Genomic DNA, 21,052 nt, shown 5'->3' with positions numbered 1-21,052 from the left:
CTAGTCCCCATTAATACTTTTGAAGAAATAACTCTGTCGTGTGATACTGTAATGCTTGGAATAGTTTTAACATTTGGCAGTGCTGTTTAATCTTATTAATACTGGTGAGAAAGCATAAAGTGCAATGCACAAAATATTAAATATAAATTTTTTTTGTCTTTGCGTTTCATGAGGTGTAGTCTGGGAAAAAAACAAAAAAAAAAAATCCACCCCAAAAAACCCAAACCATAAAAGCAAAGGGATTTGCAAATACCTAAGCTGGTTGCCAAGAATTGCAATTAAGTGTCTTTTACAAATGCTTGTTTTCTCTTGAATAATTGGAAGGGGAAAAAAAATCTTATCTAAATTATGTGAAACCCTGAAGAAGGAAGTGTAATGAAAAGTGGTTTAATTATTTTCAGTGAGAAAGCAAAGCGGATTGATGTACTTACAATAATAATAGTTTTTTTCTTGCCTTATTGTATCCCTTGTTAGCCATTGAAAATGCTGTTTATGATGCCGAAAAAAATGTCTCTTAATGAAGGAATGTATTCTTTTCAGCTGTTTTTCAATATATATTGCAAAATCATCCTTGTGTCTGCCAGCTTACATTAGAAGCAGCTTGTGCATAAGGTTACAGAGCCATTAGCACTGATGCTTTCAGAGAGTGCACGATGAAGTTTTCAATCTGCAGTGGGTAATGAAGCAAAGGATCTGTAGAATGTGGAGAAAAGGAGCAAGTTCAAACTGTGGTCTATTTTCTTCCCAGTTTCAAATACAAAGTGCAGTCAAGTTTTTTTTCACTTCCCAGATAAGTGACCTGGCATCGGACCTTAAATACTTTTTGAACTGACTTTCTCTCAATTCCTTTGTCTTCAGTCCCTTTGTACTTTATGTAAAAACATGATACTGTCATAAAGATAGAGCAGGCATGAAAGAAGGAGTGATGTGAAGTCTTAGAGATTTTTTTGTTTCTTTTTTTTCTCACATATGTGGTGATTTGGCATCTCCATGGAGCATAGGACACCAGCTTTTCAGGTTCTCTTGCCAGGAGTGTCCAGTTGCTGTACAAAGTTGAATAAGTCTGGTTGAGAAAACGGGCTGGATCACCCATTTCAGAGTATGGAGAGTCACTGTATTCTCATGGGGTGTGGGAGATGCAACTTGAAATGCATTTGTGCAGAGAAGGGAATTGAATTTATTTCCACTTTCTGGATAAAATGCTGTAGTTTTCCAGTAGCTGAATAAACATGGATTGTATTTATTTTCACTGTCTCTTTGAGATGCTTTGTTTTGGCACTCCTCTCTCTTGTGCTATAGTCTCCATCTATTCTCAGGTCATTTCAGGACAAACAGAACTATTTTTGCTGTAGAAATTTTTGTGTTTCTGTCAAAAGTGTACAGTGGTGATATAGTTTTTAAAGGTTTTTTATAATTCCTCATGTTTCTGTTGCCTGCAGTGGGCCACTTCTTTGAGACCAAGTGCATGCCACACATTGCTGGTATAAAATTCTGCCTGAGTTGGGACGGTGTGATGTGTCTACACCTTTTTTTATCTGTGTTATGTTGATATTTTTATATGCGGACAGAATCCCCAAACACATTCATCATTAATTCTCGAATAGTATAGCAGTTGGAGGACATAGTGCTCAGGGAGCTGTGCTACTACCTGTAATGTCTTTGAGCTATACTACTAAAAGAGCTTGAAAATTGGGGGTGTGGTGTGTTGCTGCCTTTTATTTTGGAGGAGCGTCATTAGAGACACATTACCCATCATGCAGCTGTATTTTTTTAAATATACAGTTCTTACAATTTTACTTTAGAATTACAGTGCATGTGGATTCAACATAAGCCTGTCTCTCTTGGAGGCAAACCCACCACAAATCAGATGTTTGGCAGTAATTTGCTGCATTATGGGACAGCACACTGCACAGTGCCTGAGGGAACTCTGGCTGATTAACTTCTCTTTTTTGCTGAGTTTGTGCTAGGACGGGGACTACTGAGTTGCACAAGGAAAGTTGATAATGGAGAGTGAGTGGCTGCTTTTTTGCACCACTTGGGAACACCTGTGATGAAAATCCTTCCTTGATTATGAGTCAGGGATTGGAAGCATATCACTGATGAATTACTTTTTTTCTCATTTCCCCTTTCCTTGCATCGCTATGTTGACTGTGTGGTTTGCAGTCATCTGTGAAAATGGAAAAGAATAAAACTGGGCTTCCTCACTGACCAGCCCCATACATTTCTCACATCACTGAAAAGGCAAGGAGGAAGAAGGGTTTTGGTGTCTGTTTCTCAAGTGGGTAGTTAGTACTTTCTGTGTCTTTTATGGTTTTCTGCTAAAGAAAGTAATTTTAGTGTTGGTCTCAGAAATGCTGTTTAAAACCCTGTGAGTTGAGGATATATCTTTTTGATGTAGCATCACTGTAGTACATGCTTATTTTGTCTAGTGTGGCTCAATTATTTTTTTTTTTAAATCAGTGTCATTCAATATATACATATATATATATATATATATCCTGCTTTATTGTTCCTTGATATGTGGTTTTGCATTCAGGTTTATAGTTATGCATTTTGTTTGCATGTTAGGCAATCTGCTTTTTATCTTTAGTATCTTTTATATAATTTATTGTTCACTGATTTACTATGTGGCTCTGTATTGGTCCTAAAAATTACTCCTTTTTGACCCCCCTTTCTGAAAATATTGTCAAATGAGGCTGTAACTGCAGTCTTACTGCTTCATTGCGCTACACCATAAATGTAATCATGCAACTGAATTTCAAAAATGCATGATGGCTGGATCTGCCAGTTTGTTGATAGAAGGGTAGTAAGGATGTGAGTAGTAGCATGTGAAATTATAATTGGGAAATGGCAGTGTATTAGTAAAGAAAGATGAAAAACTTGGGGACTGTGCTACTGACAATATTGCAGACATAGTGAAAGGGGAGAGGAAAGCAGAATTTTGTCCTTTTTAATTTCTTATATAGTGGCTTTGTAGGGTTTCAGGTTAGTAGTGTCTCCTTTTACAGCTTTAATTTTCATTATGTGAATATTTTTGTGTTTGCAATATGCTGTTATTATGTGACAGTTGATCTGAAAAAGTGACAGATGTTGGGTGTTTTAATTTAAATTTGATAGAATTTCCCACTGTGAATCAGACATCAATACTTGTATGCTGAATCTCTAAAATGATGCATTACATATGTGACTATCTTAAAGCAGTAACTGAAAAGGGGAACTAAAACCAGTTGCAGATTTTCTAAAGTTCATGCTGAAAGTTTTCCCAGTCAACGCAAATTGTCCTGGTTTCAGCTGGGACAGCTGGGACAGAGTTAATTTTCTTCCTAGTAGCTGGTACCGTGCTGTGTTTTGGATTCAGTGTGAGAATAATGTTGATAACACACTGATGCTTTAGTTGTGCTAAGTAGCATTTATCATAACTTAAGGATTTTTTCAGTTTCCTGCGCTCTGGCAGCGAGCAGGTGCACAAGAAGCTGGGAGGGAGCATGGCCAGGATAGCTGACCCGAACTAGCCAAAGGGATATCCCATACCATAGAACGTCACAGCCAGTACAGAAACTGGGGGGAGTTGGCCAGGAGGGGCCGATGGCTACTTGGGGACTGGCTGCGCATCGGTCAGCAGGTGGTGAGCAATTGCATCGGGCATCACTTGACTTTCTTGGGATTTATTTCTCTCTCACTCTCTTTTTATCTTCCTTTTCATTACAATTATTCTTCTTATTATAATTATTATATTTAATTTAGTCATTAAACTGTTCTTATCTCAACCCACGAGTTTTACTTTTTTCCCCTGATTCTCCTCACCATCCCACTGGGCAGGGGAGGAGTGAGTGAGCGGCGGCATGGTGCTTAGTTGCTGGCTGGGGCTAAACCACGACAATAACATTTATAGCAAAGTATCTTTTTTTTTTAAAAAAAATATTTTAAAATACATGAATTTGACAAAGAACACCTGTGAGTCCACATGTATTATGTAGAACAGGAACAGTAATGGAGAATCTGCAAGTCTTTAATGGAAAGAGAAAACAAAATTGGCTTTAGAAAAACAAGTTTAACATCGCAGGAGATTAAAGCCAAGGATATGGCTTATCAGTAGATTTAGCCAATCTAGCAGAAAACTGCTGCCAGATACAAAAGAAGGACCTGCTTCCCAGATCCCATGTTTCATGGCATGCTTCCAGCCTATCTAACCGTTATTTGTGCTTGTTTGATTCTGCTGTGAAGTGATACAAGGAACTTAAGCTGGCAGAAGGTTAGCAGTAGGAAAGAGAAGAAAACTATTGATTTTTTTTTTGCCAGTTTAGGTGTACAGTTTCAAAGAATACTGTTCTGTTTGGTGTCTTTCAGAATTTTTTTCTTTAATGCTCTGCCAATTGAAAATATAACAGTGTGGGTGAATATCAGTAGTTATTTTCATGCTTTGAAATCCGTAGAAAAATAATGTCTTACTCCTCATGTGCTTTCTTTTTTACAAAATAGATGCATTAAAAGAAACCTAAACTTTTAACTTGGTACTAAATATTATCAAATATTTGTGAATTTAGAAGTAGGAAATAGTTATCTTGTTATTCAAATGTAACACAGATTTTGGAGAACTCTTCATTCTTAATATAGCACAGCTGAAATACTTCCAAAGGTGTTTTTTTTTGGTTTTTTTTTTTTTCATTGTAGCAGAAAATTGATCTGTTGAGAAACTTTGTCATGTATTTTTCCTTGCATGAGAAAACCTGATGCTTCTTCAACATGTTGGTTTTGATCTTGGTAGAGAGTTGCTGGATTTGTGTTGGTTTTGTTCTAAAACTGTGTGCATGTAGGGGGTGTTAAATAAACATTAGATGTCTGTAGAACTGAGGTGTTCTCTAAACTTTACTCTTTTGAGCAAACTTTATGAAATAAACTTTGTGGGTTAGGATGAAGACTCAAATTTTTCTCTGTTCTGCAGATGGATGCTGCTTTGAGTGAGCTATTTACATAATTTATCATACTTTTACTTTATCACTGGTATGGTTGCAGAAGTACAAAGCTTTTCAGTACATATCGGTTTATAATATGTTTATTGAGAGAAGCTGTCTTACTCATTGACTTATGAAGACTAGCAAAATAGCAATACACTTAAAAAAAAATCTGTTATTGAACTGTTGTTGAATATATGCCCTTAATAAACTGATTCCGTGATGTTACAGAACTCCTCATGTGTGTTCTTTACAAGTTGCTGTTAATACAGCTGCTTTTGCAATTTCAGAAGTGCTAGAATAAAACAGCAAAGCAAAACACTAAGAATCAGGTATACTATTGAAGGTTTTCAAGCCAGGAGTGGACAAAGCCCCAACCCATTTGGTCTGATTTCAGTTGTGACCTTATTTTGAGTGGATGGTTGGATAGGATGACCTCTTACAATCCCATTCAGCTTGGATTATTCTATAATACTTGACATAAAAATTTAATTGATTTCTGAATACAGTCAATCTTTAATGCAGGTCAGGGTACTTCTGTTTAGGAATGGCAGGTTTGGTAAGAACAAATAACTTTCTGTAGAAATTTTCCTTAACCTATCCAGAATACTAAGTATAATTTGGTTTTCAAATATGACATACAGCATTCACATATGTGAATCCATATGTATGCAATGTAGAAACTACCTGACTTTGACAAATACGTTTTATACGTAGGAGCAATCAGTAATCTAGCTGAAAATGCTATAATCTCTGTGGCAATATACTTACTTTGTAAGGTTTTCTTGAAACCTGTTATTTGTGTCGAGAGACTCCTATTTTATGTTTGCACTCGTATTTTTGACTGAGTGTTTGTAAGAAAAACATTCAGCTTTCTTAAGTTACTGTCATTTTGAAGGTAAAAGATCTGCCAGGTTTCGTGAAGGTCCGTGTGACAATTTTGTATAAATTGCTTGATGAGTTTGCATAGTTGCCAGTAACTTTCATATAATCATTTCCACTGAACTAAAGAAAAAATAGAGTTGATTTTCTGTTGGTGGAAATGTATTGGCTTGGCAAGTTTAGAAAATCAAGTGTCTCTATCTATAGACAGCAGCTGGACAAGCTTCCTACAGGCTCTTTGCTCACAGCATGGCTCAGCCTTGGGGAAGGGAGGCAAAGGACTTCGACAGTTACTGCAGCTTGTTGATTCTCTACCGAGTTTCTTAATTAGTGCAGAATGAGTGCTGAGTTTATAATTACACTATTCTGACAACATAGCCCATCAAATATCCTTCAGTCTGGAGTTTTAATCTGAATGACTAGAGCTAGATTTTAGCCGGTGGCTTTGTAGTTTGGAAAATCCTGTATCTAATGAGCAAAGTCTTGATGCAGTTTCTGAAATAAATGCTTATTTGACAGGCTTTACCAAGTTCACAAGTCTACTTCTAATGTTAGAGAATAGAGCTTTTCAGGCTTTCTTCCTGTGAACATACATTGCATGGTTATTAATTTTATTTTATCTATGACTCAACAGTTTTCATACTGGATCTTTAGAAGCTTCAGTACAAAACTTCAGTGGTGTGTGTAATAAGAGAGGTTGGTTCATTTTTGCCCCTGTAAACCACCCATTTGAAGGACCACGCAGCTAATTGTGTACTAGCAGGTTGCAGAGGTATTTCTGAGACAGCAGTGGAAAGTGAGCATCAGAATTTATGGTTTATTTTCTAGTTCTTTGAAAGAGAAGATAGCCTGCCATTTAAATCAGTAGTTGCAAACAAAATAACCAAGCAGTTTGCCCGTGGGGCTTTTTTTTTTTTTTTTTCCTGTCTCAGTGAGTCTAAGGGAGAGCTTTAGCTCCTAATAGAGGCTGTTCCAATTCAGTGAGGCATAAGATTCATATAAAATATATGGCTATAGCTTGTGGAAATATTAATAATGATCTGTGAGAAAGATGAAGTACGACTGGTAGCCTCCTGGCGCTTGATCATGTTATAAATTTACTGAGTGCAAAGAATATTTTTAGAGGTGGTGTTTTTCAGTTAAATAGTAATGAGAAAACAGTCTCTTTCATTTGAAGTTTTTAGTCAGTTCCAATTATTTGCATCTCAGATACAATAAGCAGGAACTCTGAAGCAAAATAATTTGGTGGACAAGATTATTATGTTTACTTTTTCACTGTTATTGTAGTTAGACTTGTGAATATGATGTCTGTTGAAAACAATTCAGTATAGATATGCTAACAGCTCAGTTTTTGGCAGGTGTTGTTGAGTATTATTACAAAATATTGTTTTCTGTCTCTGAAAGAAGCTATGTTATCTTAGGAATTAGGAAAACCTTATTTTTCAGGGAAATTTACAAACTTTATTTTACTTTTCTAAAATCTAGTTTAAGAGTACTAAATAAGAATAGTTTGGGGGATTGTATTCCACTCTTACTTCATACTGATCTTTTTAATATTGTTTTAACAAGCTTTTTTTTCTCTTTACAGAAATTTATTGTTATTATTCCTAGATAGACAGAGCAATGTATTGTCATGCTTCATGGGATTTTCTCAGATAGCGGAGTATGTATATAATATACTGAAGATGTATTTACCTTGTTAATTCACTATTGGTGGTACTTTCTGGTTTTTATTTTTAAAACTAAATTGTTGTTTGTCTATACCATTGTGAATTGTGTTTCAAATTCTATCACTAAATTTCAGATGTCTGTCTAGGTAACTTCATAAAGATAATGTTCTGTATTATTTCTTGTATATAAGGACATCTTGATTCTAAACACAGACTTGCATCAGTATCAACAAAATTTCACTAGTACTTTGTCTTTTGTAAAATGATAGCAGTAATCTAAGAAATACGTTTAAAAATGCACTTCTGCTTTCATGTGCCATAATTCTGAATATATTGTTTTTCTTTAATACACTACACAGTTAGTCTTTTAGAGAGCCCATTAAATTTCCACTGCAATGAATCAGATAATGTGTTCCTTTGCCAACTTTAGATTTAATGTTAATAAATCTCTAATTACTTACAAGACAGAGAAGAGGGACATATATCTAGGGGTTGTAATTAGGTAAATGTGGAAAATCGGTACAACTTTTTTGAAGATTATTATACTATATATAACTATCATAAGGTATAAGCCTATCAATCATTGTGATAGAGAAAATTAAGCTGTCAGGGGATTCTCCTGTACCCTTCTGGATTTAAGGTAAAAAAAAGTGCATTTAATGAGCACTGTTAGAAAAAATCAAATCTGTTTGAGACTGTTGTATTCTTATGGTGCTAAAAATAATCGCTGGTGTAATCTCACTGCTCCTGTTTAGTTACACCAGCAATAACTTTGAACCATGAAATTAAAAGCAGGTATGTCTTTCCAAGAGCAATTTTAAGTCATTACAATGTAACTCTAAGTCTTTCACATTTCCATTTATGTTTGCCTAGAGGAACCACTCAGTAGTTACTATCAGCCAAGCTACTTATTGTCACTTATGCAAGCCTTTGTGTACAAACTTTTATTCTGCAAAACAGTTTAAAGTATAGAGATTATGAACTGCTTTGTTGCTTAATTATATATGTTTTTTTGACCCTATGACTTACAAATTCCATCTGTGAAAATTTGACTGTAGCAGATGCTGCTGAGCTTGGGATGAGGAGAGGAGAAATTGTCTCTGCACAGATATCTCACTATTTTAAATAGAAATGAGGAAAAGATACATGTCCATGACGCAGCTGATAGTCTAGCTCAGATTCAACCCATAGGATATTTTCATTTTGTCTTTCTAGCCTTTTCCCCTGATGAAAAGAGAAACTGGGAATGAGACAGATAAACCTTAATGTCATGGCACTTGTCCACAGCCTTACAGCACTTTCTAAGAAGGCAAGAGGGGATAAAGACAGAAGTTTACTCAAGGAATTATTGTGTACTCTTGCTGGTTGGGAAAGCAACAAATGTCGGGAGTCTGTGCCTCACAGTGACTAACTATTTACTGTGGACATGTAAGATGGGGTATTGTAGGTAAGTGTCCTTTTCTAAAAAATAGAAAAGATTAAGGAAATGTGTATGTTTTTGAGAGGTGTAACATTCAAAACTAATACAAGTTACAGTAGCAAAGGTGAAAAGTAGTACTTGATCAATATAATCGGAAAGATAAAATGAAAAGGTTATTTTATAAATTTGGGAAGAAGGTGAAGGAGGAAAAATAGCTATGCTCTTTCTAACAAAAAAATGCAGACTGTGTTTATGTATGTCTGTAAAGTGACATTCTAAGGAAGAAAATTGGGAGAAATACTACAAAATAAACAAGAACGAAAGTCTAATAATGCAAGATACCTACATAATGGGGAAGGGCAGTTTGCCTAGAGAAAGGCAAGCTGAAAGTGTGTTGTTTCTGTGTTCCTCCCAGACACTATAGAATATTCTACGTACTGAAAAAGATTAAAATGTTCTAAACTTTTCTTACAGAGTTAATAGAACTGAACAGGAAGAGGGCTGTAAGCCTTAACTCCCATGGCTTCTTAAGGGTAATAAATAACAAGTTTAGAAAGTCTTAATGGAAGCTCTGACTTTTAATGCATTTTTAGTTTGTTTTTTTTTAAAGGGCTGTGAATTCGACATCTCTTGAGTGCACACATATGCCTAACATGCTAGGATTGACTTGTGCTTATAGTGAAGAGTGGTTGAGTAATTGAAGCAGGATCTAAGAGGTCACTGTTGCACTTTCTCCATTGTGTACTTCAGCCTTGGTTTAGTCCAAACTACTCTGGGTTCCAGGGAAGTGCAGAAAGATGACCCCAGGGGAGACTGCCTGTTCAGAACACCGTTTACTTCATTTTGACACCTTCATTCTGAACCATGTGCGTCAAAATGTTATTGTCTGTAAGAAAAATCAAACAGAAAGCCTGCTTTCCTGTTTTTTCTCAATACCATACAGTCCCTGACCCTGTATGCGGAATTAGTATAAAGGAGGGTACACTGAAATAGCCTTTTGCTGTGGTAGAGACTGTAGATTGGGGTTATGTGTGCTATGCATTTTGCTTTCCTTCAGAAGGGAAGCAGAGTCATAGGCTCTGGTAAAGGATGGAAATGCCGCCTTCCTTGGTGGAAGACCCCAAATCATGCAAGCTGCTCTGCAGGAGAGCTGGGCTCTTTCACTGTTGTGTGAATGATTTTGATTAACTTGGTGTTTAGGCAGAACACTGTATATTTTTTTTGTTCTGATAGGCAAAACAGCCTGAAGGTTTCCTGGTTTTGTTCAAATGGGCTTTTGCATGCTTTCCCCACTTTCAAAATTTCAATGAAATGTGCGAATGGTAATGCATGTAATACTATCTGAAACAGAGTCACACCAGATAAATATTATACCTCCTGTGGTATCACGGTGTGTTATACCCCTCAACAATAATGTGTAGATGGAGTTCAATACTGTTTAAAGGCATATATTTTTCTCCTTACCCAAGTAATACTGTTTTATAGGTTATATTTGCGTTGACTTTTAAAATTTGTTTCTGCTTGTATCATTTGTTACTTGAGGATGGGGCAGGAGGGAAGCTATTTTACTTCATTACACATAGGACAGATGTTTGCTCTCTACTGATTAAGACTAATTTTTAGTAAGATATGATGACAATGGTAGCAGCATATATTCTAGCTGAATAGGCAGCTAAGACAAAAGTAATGAAAATTTGTGTTTATGTGTTTCTGAGGTTATTTTAGATGGTAGCTGTCTCACGTGAGATGGTAGAAGAAGCAAATTAATCTCTTCACTGATCAGAGATTTTTTTTTTTATGTATTTGATAATTTTAATGCCAAAGATTCATCTTTAAGTTGTTTGAATGTTGAATATTCAGATGTGATTATTTGCAGTTTTGTCTTGTGGCATGGCAGTGCATCATGTAAAATTTTCCATTAAATATTTATTGGAAATGTATTTGGAGTTTACTCATTTCAGAAGTAAACCTCAGGACAGTACTTGGGGACCCATGCTGCATAACTGCTATTAACACTCATGAGAATTTGAGGTTTATTTCTTAAAGTTTAAGTTAAAAGTTTTACTTCTAAGAAATGAAATTTCCTCAAGGTGTGCTGTATAATATAGGTAATAACAGAATGTGAAAAAGAATTTAGTCCAGTTTAAAAGAAAACATTTGAATCCATATCGGTTTACTGGAAGCCTGTTAAAATAGGAATGTTTTGTTTATGTTGACAGCTGAAAGGAGTGAATCTTTTAAACATATAGTAAGCAATTATATGTAATGCCATAGTTGCCTAAGGTAATTCTGATATTTTCTTAAAAGCAAAAGCAAAGTACGACATAAATCTATCGGTGTAGCACTGTTCTTGCTTTTACTTGTGAATTCTATCAACTCAAGTTAGTTTGAGCACAGAATTTCACTAGGTTTGCTGGATTACAGCAAATCATTCAATTTATAAGAGAAGAACAGAAGAGAAACGAATTAGTTCTTATCTTGATATAAGTGGATTTGGCGTTTGTTCTGTGGAAACTATAGCTCTGGATCAGTCCCCAGTAATACAGAATTGTGACTTTATCCCCTTGCTCATGCAAACAACCGTTTGTCTGCAGCAGCCATTTTAGTGTATTTCTTTGATTAATAGAAAGCAGAGAAAATTTACCTAAAATTAGCACAGAATATTTTCCTTCTTAGCTGTTTCACAACTGGGAATATATTTGTATAATTGAAAGTGTTTAATCTGTTTTTAAGATCTTTGATGATTTACTATTCCTTCATGCTCTTCCTTACCACATCTGTCAAACAGTGCTGAAAGAAGCTTGTTTATGAGGATCGGTGGATTATTTTTCTTGGGAAGTCATTATTATAGTTCTACTTGTATGATATGCTGGGCAGTCCAGACATCAAACATGGGAGAACCTAAACTCTCACAACTGTGTTTGAAGATGCTTTGCCTTTCAGTAGGTATTTGTGTAAAAGCCATGAAACAGGCTTCACAGTTACTTCTGGTCATTTTTAATATATTTTCAGAACTAAGGAGTAGTAGCGTTCCACAGTCCACAGACTGCTACTTCCTGCTTTTTTGTCTGTGTTGGTCTTTTTGTGATGTACTTGATGTACAATACCAAATATAGTATTTGGTATGCAACAGGGAGTTATTTGGCGTTGATAGTGGTTTTTCTGTTGTGTAATTGGACACTAAAGGAACATGAAAATCTTAAAGAGTTTGTCTTTGTCTAGCTAAGCCAAAACGTAACTACAAAATTTTCTACAGACTAGTTAAGTCTTCTTCACGATGGATTTCTAAAATCAATCTAAAACAGGGTTGGATTGCCCTATGTCCTTTCTTGACCTATGAAAGTAACTCACCGATTCTAAAACAAGTTAATGAAGTGATGGTTTGTTCCTGATAGTGGCTTTGTGCAGTTGTTTTTACCAGGTTATCCAGTGTTGTAATGTAAGTCCACAGTATGTGCTTATAAAAACCCTAATGTTTTAGAAACACAGTAACTACTAGAGATTTCAGTAATCTTTCTGAACAAGATGTTTCAGCTCTTCAACTACAAGGGTTTTTTTAAGCATAAATAATTGCTCTTCACATTTATTTCAGGATTACATTTGTTTTAAACTATCAAAGCCAAGATCCTCCTTAAAGCAGTGTCTGGTGGTGAGCTGTAAGGGTGCTTTGGTTTATGGATATATAATGACTTACCAAAAGGTAGCTTGCTTTTAAAATATTTTAGATTGAATGGAGATGGCTTTAAGCTTTACAGCAGTGTAGATAAACATGAATTTCCCTTCTGTGATTATGAAGAACGTACTTATTGTTGAGACAGTGAAGTTTAATTTTATGGTGGTAGGACACTGTGGTTTTTGAAAGGATGGAGTAAAGGAGAGAAGAGAGTGGAGCTGTCAGCAGGAATGTTTAGGCGCAGACACAGTGGGTATCTCTTCCTTCTTGACTCTCTTACTCCATCTCTTCAGAGCTTTAGACCTCTGCAAAAAGTATCTTGTACAGAACCTTTCTGGTTGTTCTCAGTTCTCTTGCCTGTTGAGTGCTCCTTCCTCCAGGAAGCAAACCTTTCTGTTATCTGAACCGATAGTCATTCCAGCTGAACCCCCAGCTCTGGGAGAGGAGAGCTCTGTTGATACAGAGGATTCAAGGGAGGGGAGATTTTTCCATGGCTGTTGAGTACTTGTGGCAAATGCCTTTTTTGGTTGTGTCTTAAGATGACTCTGCAATGAGTTCTTTGGACACTACAGCTTTTTAAGACTTTGAGCTAGTAGATTGACTGCCAGCATTCTCTTTAATTTTTCCATGTGTGTTTCCATAAAATGGCTTTCATGAAGGAAGTAATTTGATTAATTTATCCATATTACTTGAGTTAAGACCCTATAGTTGGTTATAATGGAAATTCTTACTTAGATCACCCTTTTGGATGTTTTTCTTCAGTATTTCTTATCTTCTTCCTATTCTGCTCTAAAAACATGTTGTTTTAGTTATCATCTGTATCACTGCAACACTTGGATGGAGATACTGTGATTAAATTCTCAGTTCTGCTCCCTACACATTACTCTCAGTTTCAGGAAGGAAGGTGTTTGTTATGGGCTTCCAGAATAGAAGGGAAACTAGTGGAACTTGCATCAGTGTCACTGCTTGACCTCTGTAAGAACTGAAGCCTCACTAATTACACTACTGATGAATTACATACAGTTCAGGAAGATGGTAGCACCTGATCTAAAATTTTGACCAGGATCCAGGCTGATTTGTCTTTCTGTGTGTTAGAGTTAGTACTTAAACAGAGACTGTTTAAATACAGAACAAAATGCTATTGAGTTGCCGTGGCTTAACTGTCCATTTAAACGTCACAGGTAGAAGAGGATGATGATACTGAATCACGAAAGGAAGAAGAGAAGGAAGAGCTAACAAGGTATTCAAGAAGAAAGATTATTTCCAACTGGAGCCGCTATGAGGATACAGAAAAAGAGGGACGGAGTGAATGTGGGGAATCACAGAGAGGAACAGACTTCAATGTTTTGCTTAGCTCAGCAGGTAAGCATTTTTTACTCTATAGATAGTTTTTTAGTTTTGCATTTTGAAACGTTACTGCTTTTCTGGCTGTTGTCCTTGATGATGAAACAGGAACCTAGAATACCATTGCTCTCTGCCTCTAAGTCTGCCATTGATGTATTTAGGAGTGTTCAAAGTCTCCATGGGAGCAGCTCATTTTTCCAGAAAACAAAGAAGGTTGCTAGTATGGCTAAACACAGCAAAGCAGTCAAACAGCTGCTTGCTGTTGTTTGTTTTATCAAAGATTTGTAATCAGCACTGTACAGATGTGTGTATGAATAGCAAGTGATACTCTCCTTGAAAATAAAGCTCAGTTGTTTTCCCCTCTTCAAAGGAGATAATAGAAGGAGGAGGTGGAGGGACACGCTGTACTAAATCCTATTTTTTTAGCTATATCTGAATAGTATAGGCAGTTGCACAAATAACAGTTACCTAAAATTATTTTAGGAACTCTTGATGTGCCAATGTGTTGGAATACCATTCAGTAAAAAGCTGCAAACAATGTATTACAGGGGTTTTTGAGCAATTTGGAAGCTCTGAAATCTCTCAAATCTAAATAACTGGGTTTTTCAGCCACAACTTGGAGGGGTAAGTTAGAAATCATCTACAGCAAAGAAACAAGGATCAGATCTTTCTTTCTCTGTGTCAAAATCTAATCCTGAAGTTCAGTTTTGCATGAACATTGCAGAATTGGGCCTAAATTGCCAGTCTTAATCGTGGGATCAAGAGATATGTATTGACTTCTCTGAATGGTATTGTTGCATGGCAAGCATGGTTGGAGTCCACATGCCTGGTATGGACCTCGGAGCTGGATAGTAACATAGCCTGGAGAGCAAAGGAGATTATCACAACTCAAAGCTCTTTAAATCAAGAGACCTACCCTGAGCTTCATGTCGACATGGTTCAGCTTTTTAAAACAAACAAATATCTCTGTAGTATAAGCTAAGTATAAGCCTTCTGAATATCTTAAAAATGTTTTAATTGTACTTCTGAACTGAGGCTATAAGGTAATACTAAATATTTCTACTAATTTTTATTTTTGGGAAGTTATACTCCAATACAGTTCTTACCAACTCATGTATTATACTCTGTAGATTCTCTTAATGACAGAAATGAAAATCCTGTTAGTTAGTATTCTTAGTAGTTATAAATTGTAAATCTTTCATTTAAAGAGTGCTATATTTTGGGATATATAATTGATTGGTGTCACATAAAGCAGTGTATATCGTGGAGCTTCTTTATATGGTTTCTTTGGCTTATGTGCGAAAGCTGCGAATGCAGTTATCTTTATTTCTAGTGGTCTGGGAAAAGCTTGCATCTCTGCTTTATTTTATAATTTTTACTTCTGTTAGTATACTGCTGTTTAGCATTCTGAAGTTTCACAGTGGATCTAATTCTATTGCAACTAGCAGTTAGGGGAGTATTGGAGAGGGAATGGAGTTAAAGTGCCATTTTTCATGAATGCAGAAGCTTGGAAAGGTCTTTCAATTTACTGTTCATACACAGCAGTGTAATTAACACAACCAGTTAAGAATCCTTTGGCAAAAGCTCAGATTAAAAACCTGTTCTCCTATGTAACATTTAGGTTCATACATTTAGGGTCTTTAAGGAGAATGCTATCCTTCAAGATGAAATTTGGATTTATTCCCAGAAAATATCCTGTAAATTGAATGAAATATGTTAGAAAAAATAGTTTGAAATAACAGTAATAAAGAGAGAATTAATGCTAGTAGACAAAGTTAAATGGAGGAATTCCTGATGTCCAAGGAATTAAAGTTCCAAGCTTGGTATTTGTTTTGTAAATGTGCTTCGATGTGTAATTTTCAGTTAAAATCAACCAAAACGTAACAAAATGAGAAGACTAATATTCTGTGATATGGGTGTCATGTTGATAATTAGCAGGCTTGGAGCTTTTAAAACTAGTACATGAACATTATTGTTGCTTGAATTAAGAAAGTAACAGTTATGGGTGGTTATACTGTATTTTTATCAGTAGTAAAGTGGGATGTTTTTTTCTGAGAGAGGGAGGAAGGGGTTTGCAGATATTTGCAGAGGATAAGTCTTTAGGGTACTTTATGTTTTTCAATAGCTTCTGAAGACACATGCTTTTTTTTTTTTAGGTTTTTTTTCCCTGTACTTCCAGCTTGTCCCTGCCTCAAGCCAGTCTCCAGTGCAGCACTGATTCTGTCTTTTCAATCAAATATTTAGGCCTGATTGGTCCCAGACCATCTCTGACTGCACCTTGTCTCTCTGCTGTCAGCCTTTCCCTGCCTACTAATTCTTCTCACTCTCCTTTGCTTTTGTTGATTTTTATTGTTGTCTGTGCTCCCGATTCCTGGTGGTGTGTCTTTTGTTGAGAGCCAACTCCCTTCCACATATATTCATTAATATACAGAATATTCTGTCAGAATATTCTGTCCTTTTCTCTATCCAGTCCTGGTGATCCCCAGTTCTGAGTTGTTCTGCCTAGGATTGCTCATTTGTCTTAATTTTAATCTCATCCACTACCACATCTTCTTCTTGTGTTCCTCTTAGTTTCTTCCCACCTGTAGTCAATTCCAGTTTGTTCTTTCAAGCTTCCATTTCTAGTCTCCACTATAAGATGTCTTCTCCATCCTCCCTCCACATGCCCTGTCAGTACACCCTAAATCCTACTCAGTTACCCAACAACGTGAAGTGACAGGCTACTGTTTTCAACTATGGTAGGGATATCAACATAGGTGAGGTTGCAGAAATATTCAAGATGACACTTCTTGTTCAGTGTTGCACCTAATACCTGTTAAATGAAGACTTCTCTTAGAGTGAATATCTGGCTCTTCACTCATAACCAAAGGTTAGAGGAAAGTTAACTCAGTTGCGTTGCCCGCTGAGATGACATACGAGAGGTCACTGAGGATGGACTGTTTGGTGATTGGTTGTTAAGCTGCAGCAGATCTTGCCAAAAAATATGTACAAACTCTGATTTCTAGAAGCTTGTAGCTTGGATAAATCAGGTCAGATTTTTCACAAAATGAGCAGAGTGTATGTCTCTCATTGGAAGACATTGTTCAGCCTGATTTCAAGTTACTGATTCAGGGCAGGAAAGTGATTACAGTTTTTCAAAGGAAGAACTTCCAAGGGCTTTCTTCTCAGGTCCTTTCACAGTAGAAAAATGTGCCAGCCATTCTCTGACTTTTTTTGAAAGGTGGTGGTGAGGGGAGGGTGAAGAAAAACTACCTGAAGCGGACAATTGACATGGAAAATTTCAGACTGAATAGTTAAAAAAGCAGCTGAAAATAGTTTTAAGAAAGAACTGCCAGGTGGCTTTGATAACAGCTGATGTCACTAGCCTGACAGAGCTCCTTTGTTAGGGCTTATTATATTTGTGTGTAATGTAGGGTAATAACTTAAGTTTTTAAGTCTGTTTCTTTCCTTTTTTTTGGCATTATATGTGTGTGTGTATATATATATATATATATATATATATATATTTTTTTTTTTTTTTAATTAACCTTGACTATAGCAAAGCAAACTTTTCTGTAATGCTTTTGGTGTCTAGCTGATGTAAACTACAAGTCCATTGTGAAGCCTTGGGGGAATATGTCTTGAATCAATTTAGTAAAAATACTGTCGAAGCGTAAAGAACAAGAGAAGTGGAAGTGATAGGATAGCCTTACTTTGCTAGGAGAATCTTGCCATGTTTGAAGAGCTGCCTTCATTTTTTGACTGATGAGTGTTAAGTGTCCCAAAATACATTTAAGTCCTTCATAGGTTTTTGGCTGTGAATAGATGCTTTAGGTTTAAAAATATGCGTTTAAAATCTCATTACAGAGCTGATCAAAATGTATCCAGGGACCCAATCAATTTTCCTTTAAGTATGGTAGGCATTACCAGTACAGTAGCCAAAAGCATGCTTCAATAGCAGTGTGTTGAGTTGCAGGATATGATGATTGTCAAGATGAAAATATGTAATTTTGGACATTAATTTTTTCCCTTTTTTTTTGGCCATGGCTGCATAATTCTGATGGCCTTAAAGGGTAAGAAAGAGATATACTGTGTAGATCAACCAAAACTGGCAGAATGGTTTTGATATTGTAAGAATTTGTATAATTTCTGTTGGCACTTGAATGCAATACAAAATGTGTAATAAAAATCAAAAGATAGTCAGTGGAGCATAACAGTAATGAACAGTAAGTATAGGAATTGTGAGGTAGCAGTTACTTTCTGTTCTCTAAAACCCTGTTGCTTTGGTTTTTTTTTTTAACCTCTTGCTTTTGGACCTCTCTGTTTAATTTTGATACTTCTATTGCAATTATTGCTGCATTTTTGTCATTTCATGGTCAATACATACATGAGAATTAGCGGCATACACAACAGCACTGACTGTCTTGGAAAAGCTGAACAGATTAACTTGTGGGGCAAGGCTTGTGTTAAAAATAGGCTTTCCTTCAATTTTTCAATCTGGCTGAGATTTGGAGGAGTAAATGAATTTTCTTATTTTTGATGCTGATTCTGCTCAAACAAAAAGAATGGCAATGGCAGGGCATTGTTCGGATGCCAAAAAAGAATCCTTTGAGTTTTAAAATTCTAGAGAATAGCAAATATCACTTTTCTTTACAGAACTGCCTAATTTACTGTTGATTTGGATTACTGTATATATCAGGGGTCCCACTTTCCAGTGGATTTGCCAACCTCCACTACGTTTCATTTTGTATGCCTGTTCCTTGAAATTATTTATGTCCACATGTGTCCATAGGACGCTGTTTCTGCATCGTTGTTTCTTGTACCATTGAGATACCTAGACTAATGAAGAACTGTTGTTTATCAGCTCTGAAAGCATTATTGCTCTGTGCAAAAAATAGTGAGAAGTATTTTTAAATTCGTTTTTGCTTGTCTTTATGACTGTGTATGGAATGTGTTTTCAATGAGTGCATCTTCTTTGGTCAGAAATTCAACAGATGCAAAACTTCATGTCATCTCTGTTCAGAGGTGACATGAACTCTGTGTAGAACATAGAGGTATTGTTTACTTCTTATTACTTATCAACAGCTTTAAAATATTAGTACCAGGTTACTGGTCTTGAAAGAAGATTACACTGTTGCAACTAAGGATTGGTAACAGATCACTTGAATATTCCTAGTATATGCACTCCTGAAATAAACAATTAAGGGCATGTACTTTATTTGCAACTTTCTTCATGTTCTTTTTTTGCTGCCTCATTCCATAAACATTATCTGAGCTTCCCTCACATGCTCTCCTCTTCTGCTTTTCATTCTAGCCCCATTCCAGCACATCAGAACTTTACTTTCCTTTTTGATGGTTGTGCACTAGATACCATTTCCCATCTGTGAAGAATCTTTATCCAAATGGTCTCTTTTCCACTTGCAAAGGTTTGAGTTGTGACAGTTATACCCTGGGTGCTCTACAACTTTGGACTTGATAGATCTGAGAGATACTGCTGGTTTATATACCTGTAGGTATCTGAAATCAACAAAAATGTAGCCTCTCCCCCTCTCCCTCTCTCCTCCCTAGTCAAAGTAACTTTCTCAAACAAACAGGAAAAATAAAACTTTCCACAATAAAGATTTGCAGTAAAATCACAGGACTTGGCATCAGTGGAAGCTGGTTCTCCATCTGCTCAGTGCTTCCTCCTGAACTGTTCCTAACATTACAGAAATTCATCTTTTTTGTTCTAATCAGACAAGCTGTCCTTTTTTTTTTTTTTGGTCTGAACTAAAAATAGGAAGTGCCAGATTTTAAGTATTAATTACATTTCTTGATAAATGTATTTTCCTGTAATAGGTGATCTTTGCTCATTATATATACTTTCATATCTGTGCCTTTTTTCCTCCTGAGTTTTATCTAAAATGTAACCAAAACTGTAGGATTGAAGTATAGAAGTATAATGTGATTCCATGACTTGAATGCATATAAATGTAGGATAACATTTCTTATTTTCATTTTAACATTTTGTTATCTTAGAATTATGTGACCATATATGTGTTAGTGGTAGTACTGCAAAACTAATGGTAAATAATAAAAGAAAATTCTGAAAGGTTTCAGAGTTTCAGACAGGTTTGTATGCTTTACGATTTAGAATTGAATAGAGTAAGATTCACAGACTGAAGGGGTTAAATTTTGTTCCCATTACAATCACTGTGGTAAGCTTTTTCCAATTTTTAAAATTTTTCACACCTTGATTGCACTTATTTATTTGTTAAGTTTCAGATTTCTGGATTTATAAAGTTTTCTAACCAACATCCTTCTCTAATCTTGGGCCTTAATTTTTTTGCTGCAACTATATATTGACAGTATTTCTGCAAAATTGCATTTAAGTATGTTTAGGTTATGAAATCACAAATCAGTAAGTTTAAATGTGAAACAATTTGTCTTTATTCCTGTCTTGCTGTTGTCATGTCTGCTACTTGAATTTGTAGGCTTGAGAGCTAGATAAAAAAGTCTGCTCACCTGATTGACTGTTTCTCTTGTTTAATCATGTGCTTTGTTTCTGTAATACCCCTAAAACCAGTTCTGTCTGACTAGGCCTCATGTCGGTCATTATGATTTTTGCCACCACATCATCTCTGACTTTGCTGCCAGTGAAATCCCCTAACCAAAAATTAATTACTCTGACTCTTGTACTCAGACAGTACATTTAGTATTCCAGTCTTCATTTTCAAAATTCAGTATATTATTGTCACTACATTGCTGTTCCCTCTCTCCTATTTTTATCCTTTTAACTTATTTTCTGCCTTTCCCCCTTCTTTCAAATTTTCCTTTTACTTCATGAACTTTGTGATTTTCTTTGTTGCTGTGTATTACTTTTGACTGATTTTAATCTTTTCTTTTGGATTCCTTTTTATACTTCTGATTCTGAACCACTCTTAAATCACCTGAATTTGACCATAAGCTTTTTGGAGCAGGGTCCTGAGCTGTTGTTAAATCACCTGCTTTTTAGAGCAGGGACTTTCTTTTGCTTGCCCTCAAAGTATTGTTTCTTTTCCAATAATGACATTAGTAATATTACTTCTATGGTACTATTAAAAGATGATGATTGGTTTGGAGGAGCTGTGTTTGTTTTAATTGTAATACCCTT

The 21,052-nt window shown here is 35.8% G+C and overlaps 2 protein-coding genes across 2 annotated transcripts in view; one reads left to right on the top strand and one right to left on the bottom strand.

Moving 5' to 3' along the window:
• CHRM5 (cholinergic receptor muscarinic 5) overlaps positions 1–21,052 on the bottom strand; it is a 49,256-nt gene that overhangs the window by 16,743 nt on the left and 11,461 nt on the right. The window lies entirely within an intron of this gene.
• AVEN (apoptosis and caspase activation inhibitor) overlaps positions 12,828–21,052 on the top strand; it is an 82,441-nt gene continuing 74,216 nt past the window's right edge. Inside the window, exons 1-2 of the mRNA XM_026849307.1 lie at positions 12,828–12,911; positions 13,779–13,959. Of these exons, the coding sequence (XP_026705108.1) occupies positions 12,828–12,911; positions 13,779–13,959 (265 nt within the window). The remainder of the gene's footprint in view (positions 12,912–13,778; positions 13,960–21,052) is intronic.

Source organism: Athene cunicularia (assembly GCF_003259725.1).
Source record: "Athene cunicularia isolate RWA chromosome 5 unlocalized genomic scaffold, athCun1 chr5_part1, whole genome shotgun sequence".
NCBI lineage: Eukaryota > Metazoa > Chordata > Aves > Strigiformes > Strigidae > Athene > Athene cunicularia.
The sequence above is the reverse complement of the archived record's forward strand: the minus strand, read 5'-3'. Positions and strand labels throughout refer to the sequence as shown.